Here is a 17,527-nt window from a genome sequence, read left to right as displayed (position 1 = left end):
TCAAAGGTCAAAGTCACTGTGACCTCACGTTTCCCCTCATCTGTCCGTCCCGCACTTGTGAGCAACATATATCAAGAACGCCTTTTTGGGAATTTGTTCAAATTTGGCAAAACCATTCACTTAGTACCAACGATGACCTGATTTTGGTGTTTAAAGGTCACCGTCACTTCACATTAACCCGTGCCTGTGAACGCAATTTTTCAGAAACGCCTTGAAGGAATTTCTTTAAATTTGTCACAAATGTTCACTTTTGGATCAGCAATGAACTGTTTCGATTTTCGTAAAAGGTCAAGGTCACTGTAAGTTTAATATTTGTTTGGTTTGGACAGATATACATGTAAACTACAACCTGAATGGTTAACGGAGGCAAACAGCCGCTAGGCGGTAATTGTAGTTTTGAAGGTTTGGTTTAGAGTTTAAGCAAAAGTGTGAAAGGATAGAACAAAGTATAACAGATACACAAAGTACGCACATTGTTTATATTTGATTGTTGGTGGTATTCAGAGTTTTATTCCAGTTCATAAAGGGAAATTCTTGTGTTTTGATTTGCCTTCATGACTTATTTAATTCCAGGTTTCAGCAAGTGTTGATCTGAAATGTTTCAGTAGAACATTTTAATCGGAGCTGATCAAACTCTTATCAAAGTAACATCTGTGTGCTTTACTAAAAGCTGCTGTGATGAATCATCCTGAATCCCGACAAGAAAAACAAATCTTCTCTGTTGCCACAACAAACAGTTCCACCAAATATTCATTCTGGGGCTGAGGTCTGGTTCTGTTTGTGAAACCAGTCACTGATGGAAGATCCCTTCTGGGTGATGGCAGCTTTAGATTAAACAGGCAATGAAGCAGGTGTTGGAAGTAATGAGTTGTAGTGAGAGAGCGGCTCGGCGAAGCGCGCAGCACTGATCATCTCTGCGTCTCATACTGATGCAGAGGAGAGGAAACTGAACCGTAATTACCGAAAACTTTCATCCTTTGGTCTCTCAACTCATTCAAACATCTTTGTACAAGTGTGCTGAGAGACTATTTGGGTTTCCGGGCGAAGGGGCCCAATCACCGACCTGACTTCCAGAAAGAAGTGCGGTCGGTGTCGTGCATCAGTGACCGGAAAGCTGTTAACCTCGTGTTTGAGCAGCTTTATTAAAACTCCTGTCGTGTTCGTGTTGCCGCAGGTGAGGTGTGCGGCCGTCTTCGCTCTGGGAACCTTCGTGGGGAACTCTGCGGAGAGGACGGACCACTCCACCACCATCGATCACAACGTGGCCATGATGCTGGCCCAGCTCATCAACGACGGCAGCCCCGTGGTCCGCAAGGTCACTGCAACACACCAACGCCCAAAATGCACACACTTGATCATACTGTTACGTGTGCGTGATTCTAAGACTAACAAATAAATGGCAAGTAGAAACAATGGAAAGGATGGAGCTTACCTTGAAGAGCTTTAAGGACTTCTGCCCTCCATATCTGGGAAGGCCGCTGGTATGTTCGCGCAATCGAGATTATTCGCTCTATATTGGGTAATGACAAGTTTATTATCCAGATAAACAAACACATGGGCTGCCGCCCGTAAAGTCCAAGTTTAAAGGAGTCTTTATTCCAATTTTGTGCATCTCACGAGGCAATTACCCGAGCCCAAAAACCAGAGGCAGGAAGTCAATGCACCCAGCCTTTGTTATAACCATCTGTAAAACTGTGACTTGTCATTTTAAGTCTTCTGTATGTGTATGGAACAATCAAACAAGATACAACCACATCATCTCTCAGCTTTAGAAATGTTGCCAGGTGCCTTTTTTGGGGGGGAAATATATATGCTAAGCTAGGGTAATCGCCTCAAAACTCCAGCTCCGTACTCGCAGCACAGTCAGGAGAATGCAAATTGCTTGTAAAGATACTGACTGGGGTACAAAACTATCTGCAGTGGGAAAACAAAATCCAAAAAAGTAGCTGACAATGAAACCACCAATGGAAGATCTTAGAGAGCAGTTCTCTTGGAGAAAAAACATTGCAAGAATTGTGGTAAAAATCTTCCCTGATGTTTGTTCTTGAATTTAATCACTCTGATCAACGATCCCAAAAGAAACAGTAAAAAAATATTTTTTTTAGAGGTACAGTTGTCACTAAAAAAAAACTTTTTAATCAATCACAGTGACTGAATTTAACACTTTTGTTTTACGTATGCATTTGACAGGAGCTGGTGGTAGCACTGAGTCACCTGGTGGTCCAATACGAAAGCAACTTCTGCACAGTTGCCCTCCAGTTTATAGAGGAGGAGAAGAACTACATGGTGCCATCACCAGCCAACACCGCAGGTATGTGTCCAACAGTATGGGGGCCATCATCAAAGGGATTTGGTTTTCTCTGTTGTGTCCAGATTTTAAGCACATGTGATTTGTAAACCCGTTTTGGGATCATCACGACCCTTGACAGAAGAAAAAATACTTTTTTATTGGGGCCACAGTCACTTTAATAAGGTTAATGTGGCCCAAGATAGAAATAGGGAGGGTAAGCTTTTGTTACGAATCTGTCCTACATTTATTAATCGAAGGGTTTTAGAGTAGATTCAAGAAGGAATGTCAGTGGATATAAAACTGGAATCAAACTTCTCTGAGGTGCAAGGAACGAGTAATTCTACTTTTTTGTTTTGAACCTGATTCTTGCACCAATGACGTGCAAAAATATGAAACTTTTTGGGCAACCCAAAATGCAAATCTGTTGTTAAGTCTTTTTTTGTCCAGATTGAGTTTATGTCAAGAAAATGTCCTAAATTGATCCAGTTTGTCCAGTGTGGAAGGAATTAAACATACCTGGACACTAACAAATAACAGAACATCATCAGCATATAGAAACAACAATAAATTCCCTTCAGTTACCCTTTTTTAAAACGCATGCCTTTGTCACATTGAAACAGTAAATGGCTCAGATTTATACGTTGTGTTGAAGGGAAGTGTCGATGATGTTAAAACGTTTCGCGGTGTAGAGAAATGAGTGCAGTCTGATTGGGACTCATTTCTAAGGCTCTGACCTGATGTATGTCCTTCTCTGCTCACATCCAGAGTCTGGTAACCTGACTCCGGTGAGGGACAGCCCGGCCATTCCTCGCCTTCGGTCCGTCAACTCCTACACCAATATCCGAGCTGCTACCACTGCCCGCAACCTGAACAAAAGCCTGCAGAACCTCAACCTCAACGAAGAGGGTACGAAGTACAAGTAAAGATGAGTTTTTGTTGCAGGTTGGAGTGAAAGAAAGAAGATTTAGTCAGCTGAATTAAAGAAGTTATTCCAAGTGCGTTTCATTAGGTTTTCTTCCTCCACATCAGCCTCATGGACTGTGGATGGAACATTTTCATTCTGTCATCCTGAGAATGGCTCATAGATGAGCATTAATACTCTGCTTTACGACCATTAGAGAGGTCTTCACCAGTTTTCCGAGACGAGTCATTCCAATCCAGATATTCCCATCATTTTTCGATGCTCCACCTGTGTCTTAAAAATACGGATAAACACAAAGAACATTTATCACAACTGCTGAATTCATGTAACTACAGCTTCTAAAAATATGTTGTCTATTCAGTGGTGGACTTTGGCCCGTTCCCAAAGTAATCGCTCTCCACACCCACCACTTTTTGTAAAGTATCACTCTCAGCTGTGGAGAGCGCTTCACACCAGCGGGTCGAGCAGCAGCACCCATCAAAAGGGATTTAAAGCAGTTAAACTAAACAGATCTACTCGAATAAAATTGTATTGATTGACTTCTGGGACTTTGACTTTTTCAGTTACTAATGAGTCCCTCCAGGAATTCGAAGAGTTGTTTTGTGATTGTTCTGATTACATATTTTCCATGTTTGATTTTGCGGCAGATTTTCTCAAATATTAGAATGTAATTTTTTTTTTGTAAAAAAATACAAGCATTAGAAAAACATTGAAAGATTTGTTTTTCACAGGCAGCTAAAGAGTTATATGTAATCGCTTCCTTTGATAATTGGCATGCTGCCACTTATTAGCTGTAGTTGTTTTGAAAGTTACCAAAAAATTCATAAAAGGAGATAAACTGTAATAAAGAAAACTTTATATTTATTTAAATTATAGAGGAAAAAAGCAGCAACAAACTTGATCACGATGAGCAGTGGAAACTGGGAGCTGTCCGTGGTGCTTAATCGTAGTCCTGCTCCTCAAACAGCTGTACAGTTTAAATCTGACTATGGATGGAGATACATTCCCCGCTTGCTGAGCTTTTATAATTTATTATGTTGTTTTCCATAGAACAGAATGATTTGCGTTAAAATGCTCTAATCCAGAATGCTTTAATCGACATTCGAAAGTTTTGTTTACGTTTATTTCGTCAAATGAGGAAACAAGAAAAGTTCAAATAGCAGTTTGTAGCCGAGAAACCATTTTTGTTCCTTTTAAAAGATGCATGATAATTATAATAAGTAATCTTAAATCTGTTAATGTTAGCCGTCGTCATCTAACTCGAACGTCTACGTGACCGGCTGTCACCGCAGAGCTCCAGACCTCTCGTTTGTGTCACTGCTCGGTGACTCAGACAGCCAAAGCTGACCGCGCTGCCTCCTCTCAGCTGCCGCCAGACTGAGTGATGCAGAAGACCTGAGTGGCGCTAAATCACCGGCACTCGGTGAAGCTCCATAACCTGCTGCCGACATCGGGTCTCATTCACAGTGCTTATTTCAATATCCCAGGCGTGTTCATCATCACTAAGCAGAGAGCCGAGCGAGTTTCCGTTTCTCCACCGATCTCCATTTCCACATTTCAGTGTGCAGGTTTGTTCGCAGGATTCATGGCATTTGGTCGTGTGAGTAATACCCGGCGATGAGGAGAGTAACAGCAGGAGGTGACTGGGCCTGACGGCTGAAATTAAGATACGAGCTCGTTATTGTGTTGGCACGAAGCCACCGAGTACGAGCACTGCTCACACCAATTACGCGCCTCGCACCGGATTGGACGTTCAAGTCGGCTTTATTTTTCTCTTTCTAACCGATAGCAGGACGATTTGCAGCAGTTTGAAGTGTGAAATAAAGAAACCGATTTTACTTTGCTCACGATGTCGTTGCTTTCCTTCACCCAGGTGGACCAGCAGCCTTCTCTCCGGGTAACCTGAGCACCAGCAGCAGCGCCAGCAGCACCCTGGGAAGCCCCGACAACGACGAGTACATCCTCTCCTTTGAAACCATCGACAAAATGCGGCGGGTGTCCTCGTATTCCTCCCTCAACTCCCTCATAGGTAACAAGCAGCCGGCAGCGCTCGAGCGCTACCTGTGGCGTCCTCGTTGATCTCGGTGTTTTTTTTTTAATTAAAAGGGGAACTCGGTACACATCGTTAGTATTCATGTCGAGTACGAGTCGGCCAGTGAATACAGTTGCATAATGTGTTGTATAATGTGGCTCTGGAGGAGCTTTATCAAGACCATGATTACTTCAGTCAGAGAGGTTTTTAACAGGGAGGCTGCGTCATAGACCGGAAAAGAGGGGCATTTATCAGGCAGCTGTTCACTCCTGGCATTGACGTGCACACTGGGCGGTCCGATCCCAAGTGGTCAGCTAAAAGAACAGGTGTAAACCATTGATTCTATATAAAAGTGGTCTGAAAAATGAGGCCGATGCAGAAGTGCCTTAAGCTGCCACTAGAGGTCGGCTCCAAAAAGCCTCCAGATCCATAGACTCCCATTTAACTTCTTTCATGAAATTCAAAGTCGATACCTATTTTTCCACCAGTTATCTCGGCGTTGTTAGCTAAAGTCGCTCCTTGTTATTAGTTTTCTGGCGGTCCATCTGAAAATAATCTTGTCATTATTTAGAAAATAAGTTTCAAAAGGACGAGTTTTGGGGGGGGGCGTGTCTGTTTGATTGACAGGCCTGTGGTGCAGTCAGGTTACAACTATCGGTGGGCGGGACGTAGTATCGTTGGGTTTCCAATCAGATCAGTCAGATCCACCGCTCGCTCCTCCCCCAGCTCGTCCAAATATGGTCACTTCCTGCTCTAAATCGCTCCGAACTAGCAAGATAGTAACGGATAAAAGCCGTTCACAGTTTTTAGTTGTTATTTTCACTAATTCTCTTCAGTGTTTCCACTCATACTAGTTTCCAGAAACAGGCAGCAGCTGGTTTTAGGTAAAAATCTCTTATAATTCACTGCACACAACTCGGCAAACAATCGATGACAGTTAGCAGCGAGCTCAAACATCGGGAATCATCTGGGAAGCTAAAGACCTTCAGTAGTTATTTTACACAGGAGTGTGTAAAGATCAAAACAGAGCAAAGGTGATTATTGGATTTATATGGGTCAAAGTAATACTAATGTAACAACATGCAACAGTAAACACCTGCTTAGTTATATTCCTTACATGTCAAATGTGTGTTTTTATAGTTTTGTTGTCGAGTTGTGCCTCCAAAAGGCCAAAAAACAGATCGATGCAGCATTAAATGAGACGGCAACCTCAATCAATAATACCATTAAACCACCGGCCGTTTTTTAGACAGTAGGTTGCTTTGGAAAATCAGGATATTTTCTAAGTTATCATTTCATCATGACTTCAGTTTTACATCTCGCCTCTCCTCTGTAAACAGCTGCGTTTAGAGACTGTCATCGGCATCAGCGATGTGATAAGTAAAAACTAGAGGAAGAGAGAAGAAAAAAAACCCAGGAGGAAATAAAAACACTGTTAGAGGGTGAAACCTTTTTAAACCAGCAGAAGGAAGAAGAGCTCCCGGTCTAATAATAGAGGTGTAAAGATGGTTTGCAGATAGGTAAAGGACGGTAGAGGAGGGGGGGGGGGGCATTAAAGTGCTTTTCCTGATACACACTGAAGTCCAACCTGCTCACTTTCTGCTGCTGCTCAGGTGATTGGCGGGCTCCTCCATGCGCCCTGACAGCCAGTTTGTGCGAGCAGAGACACTATTAACTCACTCCCAACCCCTCACACGAAGGAAGCAGTGAGGAGCGTGGGATTCTCCTTCTCTTGTTACTCACTTTGTGTTTTGTTTTTTGTTGTTGTGTTTTTTTTGTTGCATTTTAAGTCACAAACCTCTTGTAATCTCCCAGCTGCCCCGTCACGTCCCAGTTTCTACTTTTTTCACAGCAAAAATGTAAACTATGTGGAAAAAGTGAATCGAGTTCCAAAGAACAGTGAATTTCACTTTCCCTAAAAGCAGGTTCAGGCACGATAATGATATTTTCTTTGGTTTATTACTTGAATGAATGCAACTTTTTTCTTAGTTTAGCTTCATACGAATCACAAGGTTCAGGGACTGCTTCTGTTGCGCGCCAACAGAGCGCAGCGCTGAGAAGTTTTAACCTTTGTTAGTCAGTACGCCAAGTTTCATCTCCACGTGTTGTGGTGAGCGGTGGTCCGGGCGCGTCTGCGATTCTTTACGCAGCCGAAACTTAAGCCGAGACCGCACATCAAAGTTTGCGACAATTTATCGGGGAACAAAAAGAAGCAGCTACGTTTTCAACACGCTGTTCCCATGGCGCCACAGTTCAGGTGGTTTGCAGTGAACGTTCTCCCGTCAGACGCCTCAGAAGGTCCCAGTAGAACTCGGTGTCGACGGTCTGACTCTGGGGGACGAATTCACGGTGACACAACCACCGCCAACGTCAAAGAAAACCCACCTGGCGTCTCCTGAACCTGAAGCTCCTTCTTCGGTCTCGGACAGTGAAGCTCCGCCCCCTCTCGAAACGCTGAACGTCACTCAGAACAACCTCGCCCGGCCCTTCGTTTCATCGCCGTAGGCTTTCTGAAGTATTTCAAGGGTCTCTGTTGACAGTTTCCAGAGTGTGTTCCACTTTCATCTGACAAATCTTAAGTCGATACTCGCTTCAAGCTCTTTCAAGCTGCTTGTAGCCTCTTTAATGCTGTAAACACGTGAAAAGACCCGCTGGGCTGTGACCCCGATGGAACCAAACGGCAGGGTCCCAGTGAGCCTGTTTAAAAACTCCCAACAAACTCCTGTAACAAATGTCCAGACAGGGCAGAGCAGGTTAACATGAATAGTTGAGTGCAGATTCATGTAGAATTTGTGTTTTTTGTTTTGTTTTTGCTGTTTGTCACTTCAGTCGTTCACTTGATGTTCTGACATATTTGTTCTTGCTTCCGTCTTCTGTTTGGTTTGAAGTTGTTTTCACGAGACCCTCGGGGCCTAAAAAGAAAATGCATTAACGTGTGTCTCCGTTTTGGGTCTGCAGCAGAATACATTCTCTGTTTGCAAACGAGAAGATAAACATGGCGAGGGCCCGCTTACTCTGCTGAAGCAGTTTGGAACAAATTGAGAGAATAAAAGCAGCTGCGGGACGCTGGCCTGCAGGAAACCAGCCGTGTGGGAGGGCAAGGTGGGAAAGTGATTTATAGACTTACTAGTACTATCATTTGTACAAATCCTACCACACTGGAGCAGCCACAGCATCGTCTCTGCCAGGCCGCACCCGTTATTGTAACGGATAAAAAGTAAAGACGGCGTGAGTCGAGGCCGAGACATCGTAAATGTAAAACGGAAGTAGTCGTGCTGAAAACTAAACTTTCTCTCGAAAAAGTTGTACGACCTCATTGTTCATCCGTTTGCCTGAAGCTTGGGGTCCGACTTGATGGTGGGATACATACGAGGGTGGATCAGAAAGATTCTGAGACTGCTCCTAATGTGCACAGAGAAGCAATAACTTTCACAAGAAAGTACTCGCAAGTTTTATCGTTCGATCGACATTAGCGCCTGGGTTACGCAAATTTTTGCGAGTCAGCGATTCTTTCGGCTCCTGAAACCTGAGCAAAGAAACGTCAAATTTAGAGACCCCAACCAGGTGGGTTTTCTTCACCGTGAATCCGGGACTTTCTGAGGCGTCTGAGGGAAAACGTTCACTGCTAACCACCTGAATTGTGGCGCCATGGCAACGAGGTTCTCCAACATGACAAAACGCCCGCTCAGCACGTTAAAAACAGGAGAGTTTCTCACCCTCAACAACACGATCGTAGCTCCCCACCCTCCCTACGACTTCTTTGTCCTCCCCAGTAATTCGACACGATTGATGTGTGCGCTCTCCGCTCGCGAAACCGCGCGTAACTCGGTTTCTCTCTCTCAAAATCTGGGGCTACCAAACTCAGCTATGAACTAAATTTCACGGCAGTCCGTCAAAAAAAAACTTCTTGAGATACTTCACCGGCAAAGTCGCCGACCGGCAGAATCTTAATATGAATGCATCTGCATGTACGCAGCACCATTACCCCCTCAGACGTTTCCTCTATCTGCGCTGACATTTATATTTTGTCACATCGAGGACTTTAAATCCACTTCCGCCCGTGTCAGTATATATGAGCTGCTCTCCCACTTAGAGAGCATCACAGGTATGATTTGGTGCTGCTTACAGCGCTTTCATCTCCCCGTGAAATATACTTAAAAAATATGCTTCTCTGCTTTTCAGACACTCTAATACCTTCTTTTTTTTCTTTTTTTTTTTTTTAATGCTTCAGCCAGTCAAAGCTCAAAAAAAAAAAAAAAAAAAAAACACCGTGCAGTGTTAAAGGTGTTTTATGTCATCTGCCAGAGCTGAGAAGGCCATAAAAAAGTGATGCAGAGGTTCATTTAGCCAGTGGTTAACATCTTTACAACTGTACATCCATTTTAACTCTGCGCGAGTCTTCAAAAAAAGACACTTGAGTGTCGGGGGTTCGGGACGAGGCGCCGCCGCCGCGGTGAGTAATACTCGCCGTCATGTCCTGTCGTGTGGACTGTGTCGAGGCGGTGCGGCGGTAATTTGTGTGCAGCGGGCGGTTAAATGGGAGAGGAACCGTATTTCACATTTATCAACTGGCTGTTTACTGCGGCACCTAGCGCGCCGGCTAGCTGGAGCTAATCACATCCTGCCCCTCAGGCTGCGCCCCCTCCCCCCCCCCCGATCACCTCTTCAACTCGCTGCTTCTCCTTACATCTCTTTTTCTTACCTTTCTGTGTTCCGTCTCCACCGCTTACCAATTTCCCTCTCGCATCTCGGAGGAAACGGGCCTCTGAAATACGTCCCATCTTCACTCTTTCTGGCCTCCCTGCCGATCCTTCCTTACCCCCCCCCCCCCGAGCTCTATCCCTCCATCTCCCTCCTCTATTGTGGGGATCGGCCCTCGCCGGTCGCCCTCTCTTTTGAAGCACGTGGCCGTTGAACGCCTCCGGCTCTCTCTGGAGAGGAGTCTCGGTCATAAGTAATCTTCCTTGCGGGGTTTTTTTTTTTCACCTCCTGAGCTCTCGGAGAAATGGTGGACAGAGGGAAGATGTGAGGAAAGGGAGAGAGCGGTCGTTCTGAGAGGTCAAGTTTACCGCCGGCGTGGTTGGAGGGACGTGGGGGCAAAATGACAGACGGGTCAAACGTCCCCATGGCGGAGGGAGACGAGAAAGACGAAGGGTAGAAGCCGGTGAACGAAAGGACGTTTAGGTTTTGTTCAGACGGCAGGCAAATATTAAAAAAAAAATAAAAAAAAATTCTCAAGCCCGACTGTCTGCACTCTTATTCAGTTAAGTGTTAAGTTAACAGATCGGATTTGGTGTTTCCAAACATCACCAACCTAACTGCGTGGGTCGCCGTGATAGCGGCGCACGCGCCAGCTGCGCTTTCCAACGCGGCGCGAAAAGCGACCTTCAAAAAGGACAAAGGTGGGAAGAGGAAGTAAAAGCCCAAAGTCAAGGAGGGTTGTTTTTTAACAGACAAACCCCCACCCCCTCCCCCACCCCATCCCCTCCACCCCCACCCAGCAGGCAGAGGCCCACAAACAAAGTGGTGTCGGGAAGAAGCCCTCCAGAAAAATGTCAGGAGACGGTAAATGAGCAAACAAGCGGGAAGTCAGATGAGAGTTGGAAATCACACGTTCAAAGGCGGGTAAACAAACTTGAGAGGAAACGAGAAATGTCAGCCCGGGAGACGAGAAGAGCGACAGACGAACTAAACCACCTGACAATAGGAGACACTTTGTTCATTTGTGTTCACGGTAACGGCGACAGTTGACAGCGGCGGAGCCCCCGTGGAAGTGGAGAGAGAGCCAGCTGTTTGCACTGTGTGTGTGTGTGTGTGTGTGTGTGTGTGTGTGTGTGTGTGTGTGTGTGTGTGTGTGTGTGTGTGTGTGTGTGTGTGTGTGTGTGTGTGTGTGTGTGTGTGTGTGTGGAAGCTAATGAGATGAGCACTTTAGCTGTGAGCTGGGCAGTGCTAATGAACACAGATAGGAGCGATAAACCCAGAGTGCCGTGTACATTGTGTGTCCATGAGTGTGTTGTGTATTCGTCCCCTGTGTGTGTGTGTGTGTGTGTGCGATTTGCGTTTATTATCATAAAAATCTGAATGTTTTTTTGTTGTTGTTTTGTTTTGTTTTTTTAAGGTGTGTCCTTCAACAGTGTTTACACTCAGATCTGGAGAGTGCTGCTACATCTGGCCGCCGACCCTTTTCCTGAAGTGTCCGATCTGGCCATGAAGGTCCTCAACAGCATCGCGTACAAGGTGCGTTGTGTTCGAGTCTCGTTGCGGGAAAAAAAAAAAAAAACTGCTCAACGCTTTGAATCTCGGAGACAAACTCGAAAAAAACTGCTGCAGTTGTCAAAAAAATAAAAATTATGTGACGTAGCATAAAGATGAAATAATAGTTTTCTTTCATTTTAAAGAATAAGAAATGTTTTCATGTGACGTTCTGAGTCGTCTGAGGGTTGTTAGCTGTTGTTGAGCGGGGTGGGGGGAAAGCTCTTTGTTAGCTGTTTGTTAACACTTAGCTGTTTTTGATCTTTGTTAGTGGATTGTCATTCTGAGGAATAGAAATAAATGAAAGGTCATTAAAACGGTGGAATTATCATTGACTTTGTGGCTCTGTACTCCTGTAAGTCAGTTCTTTTTCCACCACCTGGTTATACAGTGAAAAAGATCCATTTCCAGCACACACACACACCCTCACCCTCCCACTGGCATTTGCTTCATCCAAAAGGCCATTACTTTTGTGCAAATGCAATTAAGGCCCAATGACTCCCCCCAGGCTCGGCAGAGCGGAGCAGAGAGGCTGCTGTAAGTTAAGGAGCCGTAATAACCACTGTAGTCCACCACCCATCCGAACCCCCGAGGCAGAATCGGCTCTGTTCTCTACCGCCAACACCAATTACCCCCTCCGTTACCTTCACAACCAGGCAGCATCTCGGACTTCAGGCTTCCTACTGGACTGCCATTGAAACAAAAAACAACAACAGCGGGATGTGATTTACAGGTTGTTGTTTTTTCTCTGCCAGCACTCCTTTGTAGTAAATGTTTCCGTGGACCTGCACCATCAGAAGTCAGCTAAGTTTAAAATTCATTAACGGTAAAGACACAACACAAGATAAGATGTATGTAGTAAGTAGGCCTGTCTATTGAGAAGCCAGGCCTCAGCTACTTAAAGACAATTTTTAACGAAGATATTTATACTCTGACTTTTTTTCATTTGAATTGAGACCCTTGATATGACTTGGTTTTCTGGAGACTCAACTTGTCCCTGACTTGGTTCAGTTGTCTTGAGACTCAACTGATTTGACTTGGTTGACTTGAGACTAGATTCTGACTCGTTGAAACTTGCACAGGTTTTAATACTTTAACTAAAACTTGTTGCAGTTCAACTCTCGATTGTCTCGTTGGACCTTAGATTTGAGCCCGGTTCGTCTCGGTCGTCTTCAGACCACATTCGGCCTCGTTTCGGTTGAATTGAGCCTCAACTCTAACTTTGGCTTGTAATTTGCCTCTGACTTGTCCTGGTTTTCTGGAGACTCAACTCTGACTTGACTCCGCTGACTTTAGACTTGACTAACTTGACTTGCGACTTGACTTTGACTCGTCTCTGCTGTCTTGAGAATTCCAACTTGAGTTGTACTGATTTTGACTCGAGACTTGACTTTTATTCACGTCCACAAACCCGAGACTTGACCTGAAATCATCTCGACTGTCTTAAAGTTTGACTTGAACATGACTCGAGGTCGAGATCAAATTCGACTCAGACTAGTCTTGACCGCCTTTAAAAAAAAAAAAAAAAAAACAGCTGACGTCACACACTTCCCTTTGGCCGTGGCTACACGCCTACCTCGTATTCAGCTTGTATTCAGTGCCACGTATTTGTCGACTATGTTGTGCAGGTGTCACGCGTGCAGTATTACGCTCTCATGAAAACAGGGGCAGCTGATTAAGCTCCTCTCCGTCTGTTCACCTGCGGAACATTTAGAAAGTCACGACGATCCAAACACCTTCAAATTTCTTCTTTTCTACAGTTAATGAGTTCCCGTGGACGGAGCCCACATTCATTTTTACCATCGCGAAGAGCTCAGCAGAGACGACTTAATCAAAGGACATTCATCAAGTTCACAAGTGTTAACATTAGCCTAACAGGGAAGCCAGCGCTTTTAATTGGGATTCTAAATGTCAGATGTTATTGATTTGTAACAAAGTGAACAAGGTCGGCAGCTAATTTATTTTTACTTGCTTCTCAGATGATGACGGCATTAAATGCTTTTTAATAGCCCCCCCCCACCACCCTCCTCCTCTCGCTGCATGATACTGGGGTGAAAGTCATGGTGTGTTATTTTTATTTTTTTTAATTTTTAAAGCCTATTATTCTGGTGTTTTCCGGGTTTTCGACTGCACACAGATGTCCGAAAAGAAGGTTTTCACTTCACAAAGACCTGCAATCAACCAGAACATGAGCATACAGCGGGGGTCGCCAACCTTTTTTTTTTTTTTTTACCTGTGAGCCACTCATGTTTAGTAACGTTTATTCACATAGCTGAGGTCCACCCAAACCAGATGAATGTGGTATTGTCGGGTTTCCAATCAAATCGGTCAGATCCACCGCTGGCTCCTCCCCCCCAGCTAGTCCAAATATGGTCACTTCCTGCTCCAAACCGCTCCGAACTAGCAAAGATGGCGACGGACAAAATCTGAACTGGAGACTTCGTAACGGCCGTTAACAAACCCAACGGGTGACGTCACCGCTGGTTGACGCTTGTACTCAGCACTCGCATTTTGTTTCACAACAGCTCAAATTTAACAGCATGTGCATGATTTCTTTCTGTATGTGTTTTTTTTTTTACATTTCTTTAAACGAAACTCTCGTGCGGCCAAACAGGTGTGAAAAGTTTCAAATACATCCACCTAATATAAAATCCAGTATTTTCCTTCGATCGGGGGCTCCCTGTTTGTTTCCAGTTCAGTGTGACAGTCTCTGCTGTGTTTATGTCCTCTGATCTCTGCGTTTCACTTATTTTTGCTGTTTGTTTCCTTTGCGAGGTAAATAAGTCATGAGAGGTTTCCTCCACCTGACACAGTCAGTCAATTATATCTGCCTCGACCAATCACCTCTCACCTTCATCTCGGACGCACCTTGGACGCTTCCTCCACCAGCCTTGACGTTTTAGAAGCCTTTTTGTTCCTGAGCTATCATCCCACCACAGCGACCCGTGTGAACGCGCTAATTTGTTGACTCGTTTTCCAGAGAATTAACGTGGAGGAAGTTTGGGGGTGGAGGGTGTGGGGTGGGAGGGGCTGAGATGGGAGAACAAGCTGTTTCCCAGCGTGGAGTGGAGCAGCTGGTAGATCCTAATACCCCCGTTTCCTGCTTCACGCCTGAGTTTTATTTATTTTGCCCCCCCCCCCCCCACACACACACACACACACACACACATATCGTCTTATCTGGAACGCTTGTCAGCAGATCCGGCGCGCGGCCTCCCGCGTGAGCGCGATGTTTGTTTACCGCATGTTGACGATAAACGAACGCCGATGAATAATCCATGAACACGTTGCGCAACCGAAGTCGTTTCAACTGACGAGCTTGCAACTTAACATTCACACCAGCGTTTGGTGAAAGGTGTTTAGTGTGTCCTCTGTTGCTGCCGTTAGAAATGTCTGCAGACTGTGTGTGTGTGTGTGTGTGTGTGTGTGTGTGTGTGTGTGTGTGTGTGTGTGTGTGTGTGTGTTGTGCACACACACACACACACACACACACACTCGCATCACTCAGCTCAATTTGTCAGAATTAACCACAATCGTTCTGCTGCTTTTATTTTATCGTCCCTCTCATCATATTGATCCTGTTGTGCATGAGTAGAAAAGCTTCTCAGATTATTGGCAGAGATGTTCCCATAATAACTGTTTCGGCTGCTTTTATTGCCGTTTTCTTTCATTTCTAACGGCCTCTTAACAAAGCGCCACCAGCTGACCCTCGTTACTGATGTCTCTTCCCCGTCGCAGGCGCGCTAGATATGTGTGTAAGGCTTTGCAATAAAAACATACGCACAAACAGAAGATACGAAAACTGTAGCGTTTTTGGTAATTAGCATAGAAATCAAATCAAAGGCAATCCCAGGTAGTAAAAATGTGTTTGCTTTTGTTAACTAGATTTACGCCGCACATCATTTTCTCGGCACCTGGCTCCAGTAAACAATATCTCTGCTATTCATCAGTGATGCTTTGCCTCTATTGTCTTTATTAAGTTTACCCCTCCCCTGTGTGCAGCCTTTAGACAACTCGCAATGAAGCGGTTATATTACCTGCTCCGTTTAATGGGATAAAGTTCTGGAAATTTTGGCGAAACTTTTGTGAAGTGCTGCACTTTTTTTCATTTTTTTTTTCAGGGTTTTGCTTCCGCTCCTGATACGTCGTTATGTCCCGTCTCTGAAATATATTAAGCGTGATCATTAACAAAACAGTAATAACGTGACTTATTTCTTCCTCAGGCGACGATGAACGCCAGACCTCAGAGGATCCTGGACTCCGGGTCGCTCACCCAGTCGGCGCCAGCCAGCCCCACCAGCAAGGGAACGCACATCCACCAGGCTGGGTGAGCAACGATCCCACACACACACACACACACACACACACACACACACACACACACACACACACACACACACACACACACACACACACACACACACACACACACACACACACACACCGACGCCATCACACACAGAAAACTCATTACAGTGAAATCCCAAAGCTTATGCATCATGTATACAGCCTCCCTTTTAGCAACACAGAAAAGTAGTCGAATTTAATAAGATGCAAAGAAAAGATGCAGATTTTTCTAGCAGTATGAGGTCAGATGTTACTTTTCTTTAAGTATTGTGTAATATGGATGATGCGTGAACAAGAACAAATCAATCAAATTCAAGCACAAATTCAGCAGACTAAAAGTAACAAAATCATTATTGGTATCCCAGATTTTAATTATTAAGATTAGAAGCAATCTAAATGATTTCTTGGATTGTTTTGAGCAGAATGTGAATAATTTACACTTAAACATTTTTTGCTTTGTGTTTTATTTGCATTTATCGATGCATAGGGTTTAACAGTGTTTAATAGTTCAACAGTGGCTCTGTTAAACTCTTTCCATTAGGATAATATATCGTGTATTCACAGTATAAAAATGTCTCGTCTAAAATATAAACCCCACTTTTTAAAGATGAGCGTAACATCGTCTCCACCTTCCTTTCTGGTTCCTGCAGCGGTTCTCCGCCCATGCCCAGCACCAGCAGCTCCAGTCTGACCAACGACGTGCCCAAACCCCCCGCCAGAGAGCAGCCGGCCACGCGGCCCCCCTACACCCCGACCCTGGGAGGACAGGCGCCGCACTCCCACCAGTTCCCCCGCACCCGCAAGATGTTTGACAAGGGACCCGAGCAGGTAGGAGGAACACATCGGCTCAGCGGCTCCTTTGTCGTATTTTTCATTTCATGATGCACCAAAATGTTTCAAATGGCTGACGGGTCTGGACTGCACCCACACTCTTCTACTACGGAGCCATGCTGTTGTAAAACGTGCAGAACGTGGTTTGGCTTTGTTTTGCTGAAATAAACAAGACCTTCCCTGTAAAAGACGTTTGTCTGGATGGCAGCATGTGCTGCTCCAAAATATATATATATATATATATATATATATATATATATGTTGAATGATATATATATCATTCAACATTAATGGTTCCTTCCCAGATGTGCAAGCTACCCATGTCGCACTAATGCATCGTCATACCGTCACGGATGCTGGCTCTTGATCTGTGCGCTGATAACGAGCTGGGTGGTCCCTCCTTCTTTAGCCTGGAGGATGAGGCGTACCTGATTTCCAAAAAGACGTTAAAATTTTGATTCATCAATCCACAGGGCAGTTTTCCACTTCACCTCGGCCCATCTTGAATGAGCTCGGGTCCAGAGAAGGCGGCGGTGTTTCTGGATCGCGTTTATTTCGGGTTTCTTCTTTGCACAGTAGAGTTTTAACCTGAATTTGTGGATGCAGCGATGAACTCTCAGACTATTTCTGAGTCCGTGCAGTAACTTCCATGACAGAAATGTGTCTGTTTTTAATTCAGTGCTGCCTGAGAGCCCGAAGATCACAGCCATCAAATATTTACACAGTGTCTCAACTTTTTGGGGAAACGGAGTTGTATAGTATGAGTCTGGACGGACATGGAGGCAGTGATTCTAGTTTCTTTCTGAAAAGAGCAAAAGTAGCAGTTTCCTTTTTCTCAGGTTTAACTCTCTTT

General features: G+C 44.7%; 1 protein-coding gene across 2 annotated transcripts in view; it reads left to right on the top strand.

Moving 5' to 3' along the window:
* The window catches only part of rptor (regulatory associated protein of MTOR, complex 1), a 163,326-nt gene that overhangs the window by 120,076 nt on the left and 25,723 nt on the right, over nt 1–17,527 (top strand). For both annotated transcript variants that reach the window (XM_069713877.1, XM_069713876.1), the window contains exons 18-24: nt 1,175–1,315; nt 2,191–2,311; nt 3,056–3,196; nt 5,086–5,241; nt 11,363–11,481; nt 15,720–15,823; nt 16,494–16,671. In XM_069713877.1, coding sequence (XP_069569978.1) covers nt 1,175–1,315; nt 2,191–2,311; nt 3,056–3,196; nt 5,086–5,241; nt 11,363–11,481; nt 15,720–15,823; nt 16,494–16,671 — 960 coding nt within the window. The remainder of the gene's footprint in view (nt 1–1,174; nt 1,316–2,190; nt 2,312–3,055; nt 3,197–5,085; nt 5,242–11,362; nt 11,482–15,719; nt 15,824–16,493; nt 16,672–17,527) is intronic.

Source organism: Brachyistius frenatus, unplaced genomic scaffold, assembly GCF_029030835.1.
Source record: "Brachyistius frenatus isolate BFR_SWC_R1_liver_20210118 unplaced genomic scaffold, ASM2903083v1 Contig_123, whole genome shotgun sequence".
NCBI classification, from domain to species: domain Eukaryota; kingdom Metazoa; phylum Chordata; class Actinopteri; family Embiotocidae; genus Brachyistius; species Brachyistius frenatus.
The sequence above is the reverse complement of the archived record's forward strand: the minus strand, read 5'-3'. Positions and strand labels throughout refer to the sequence as shown.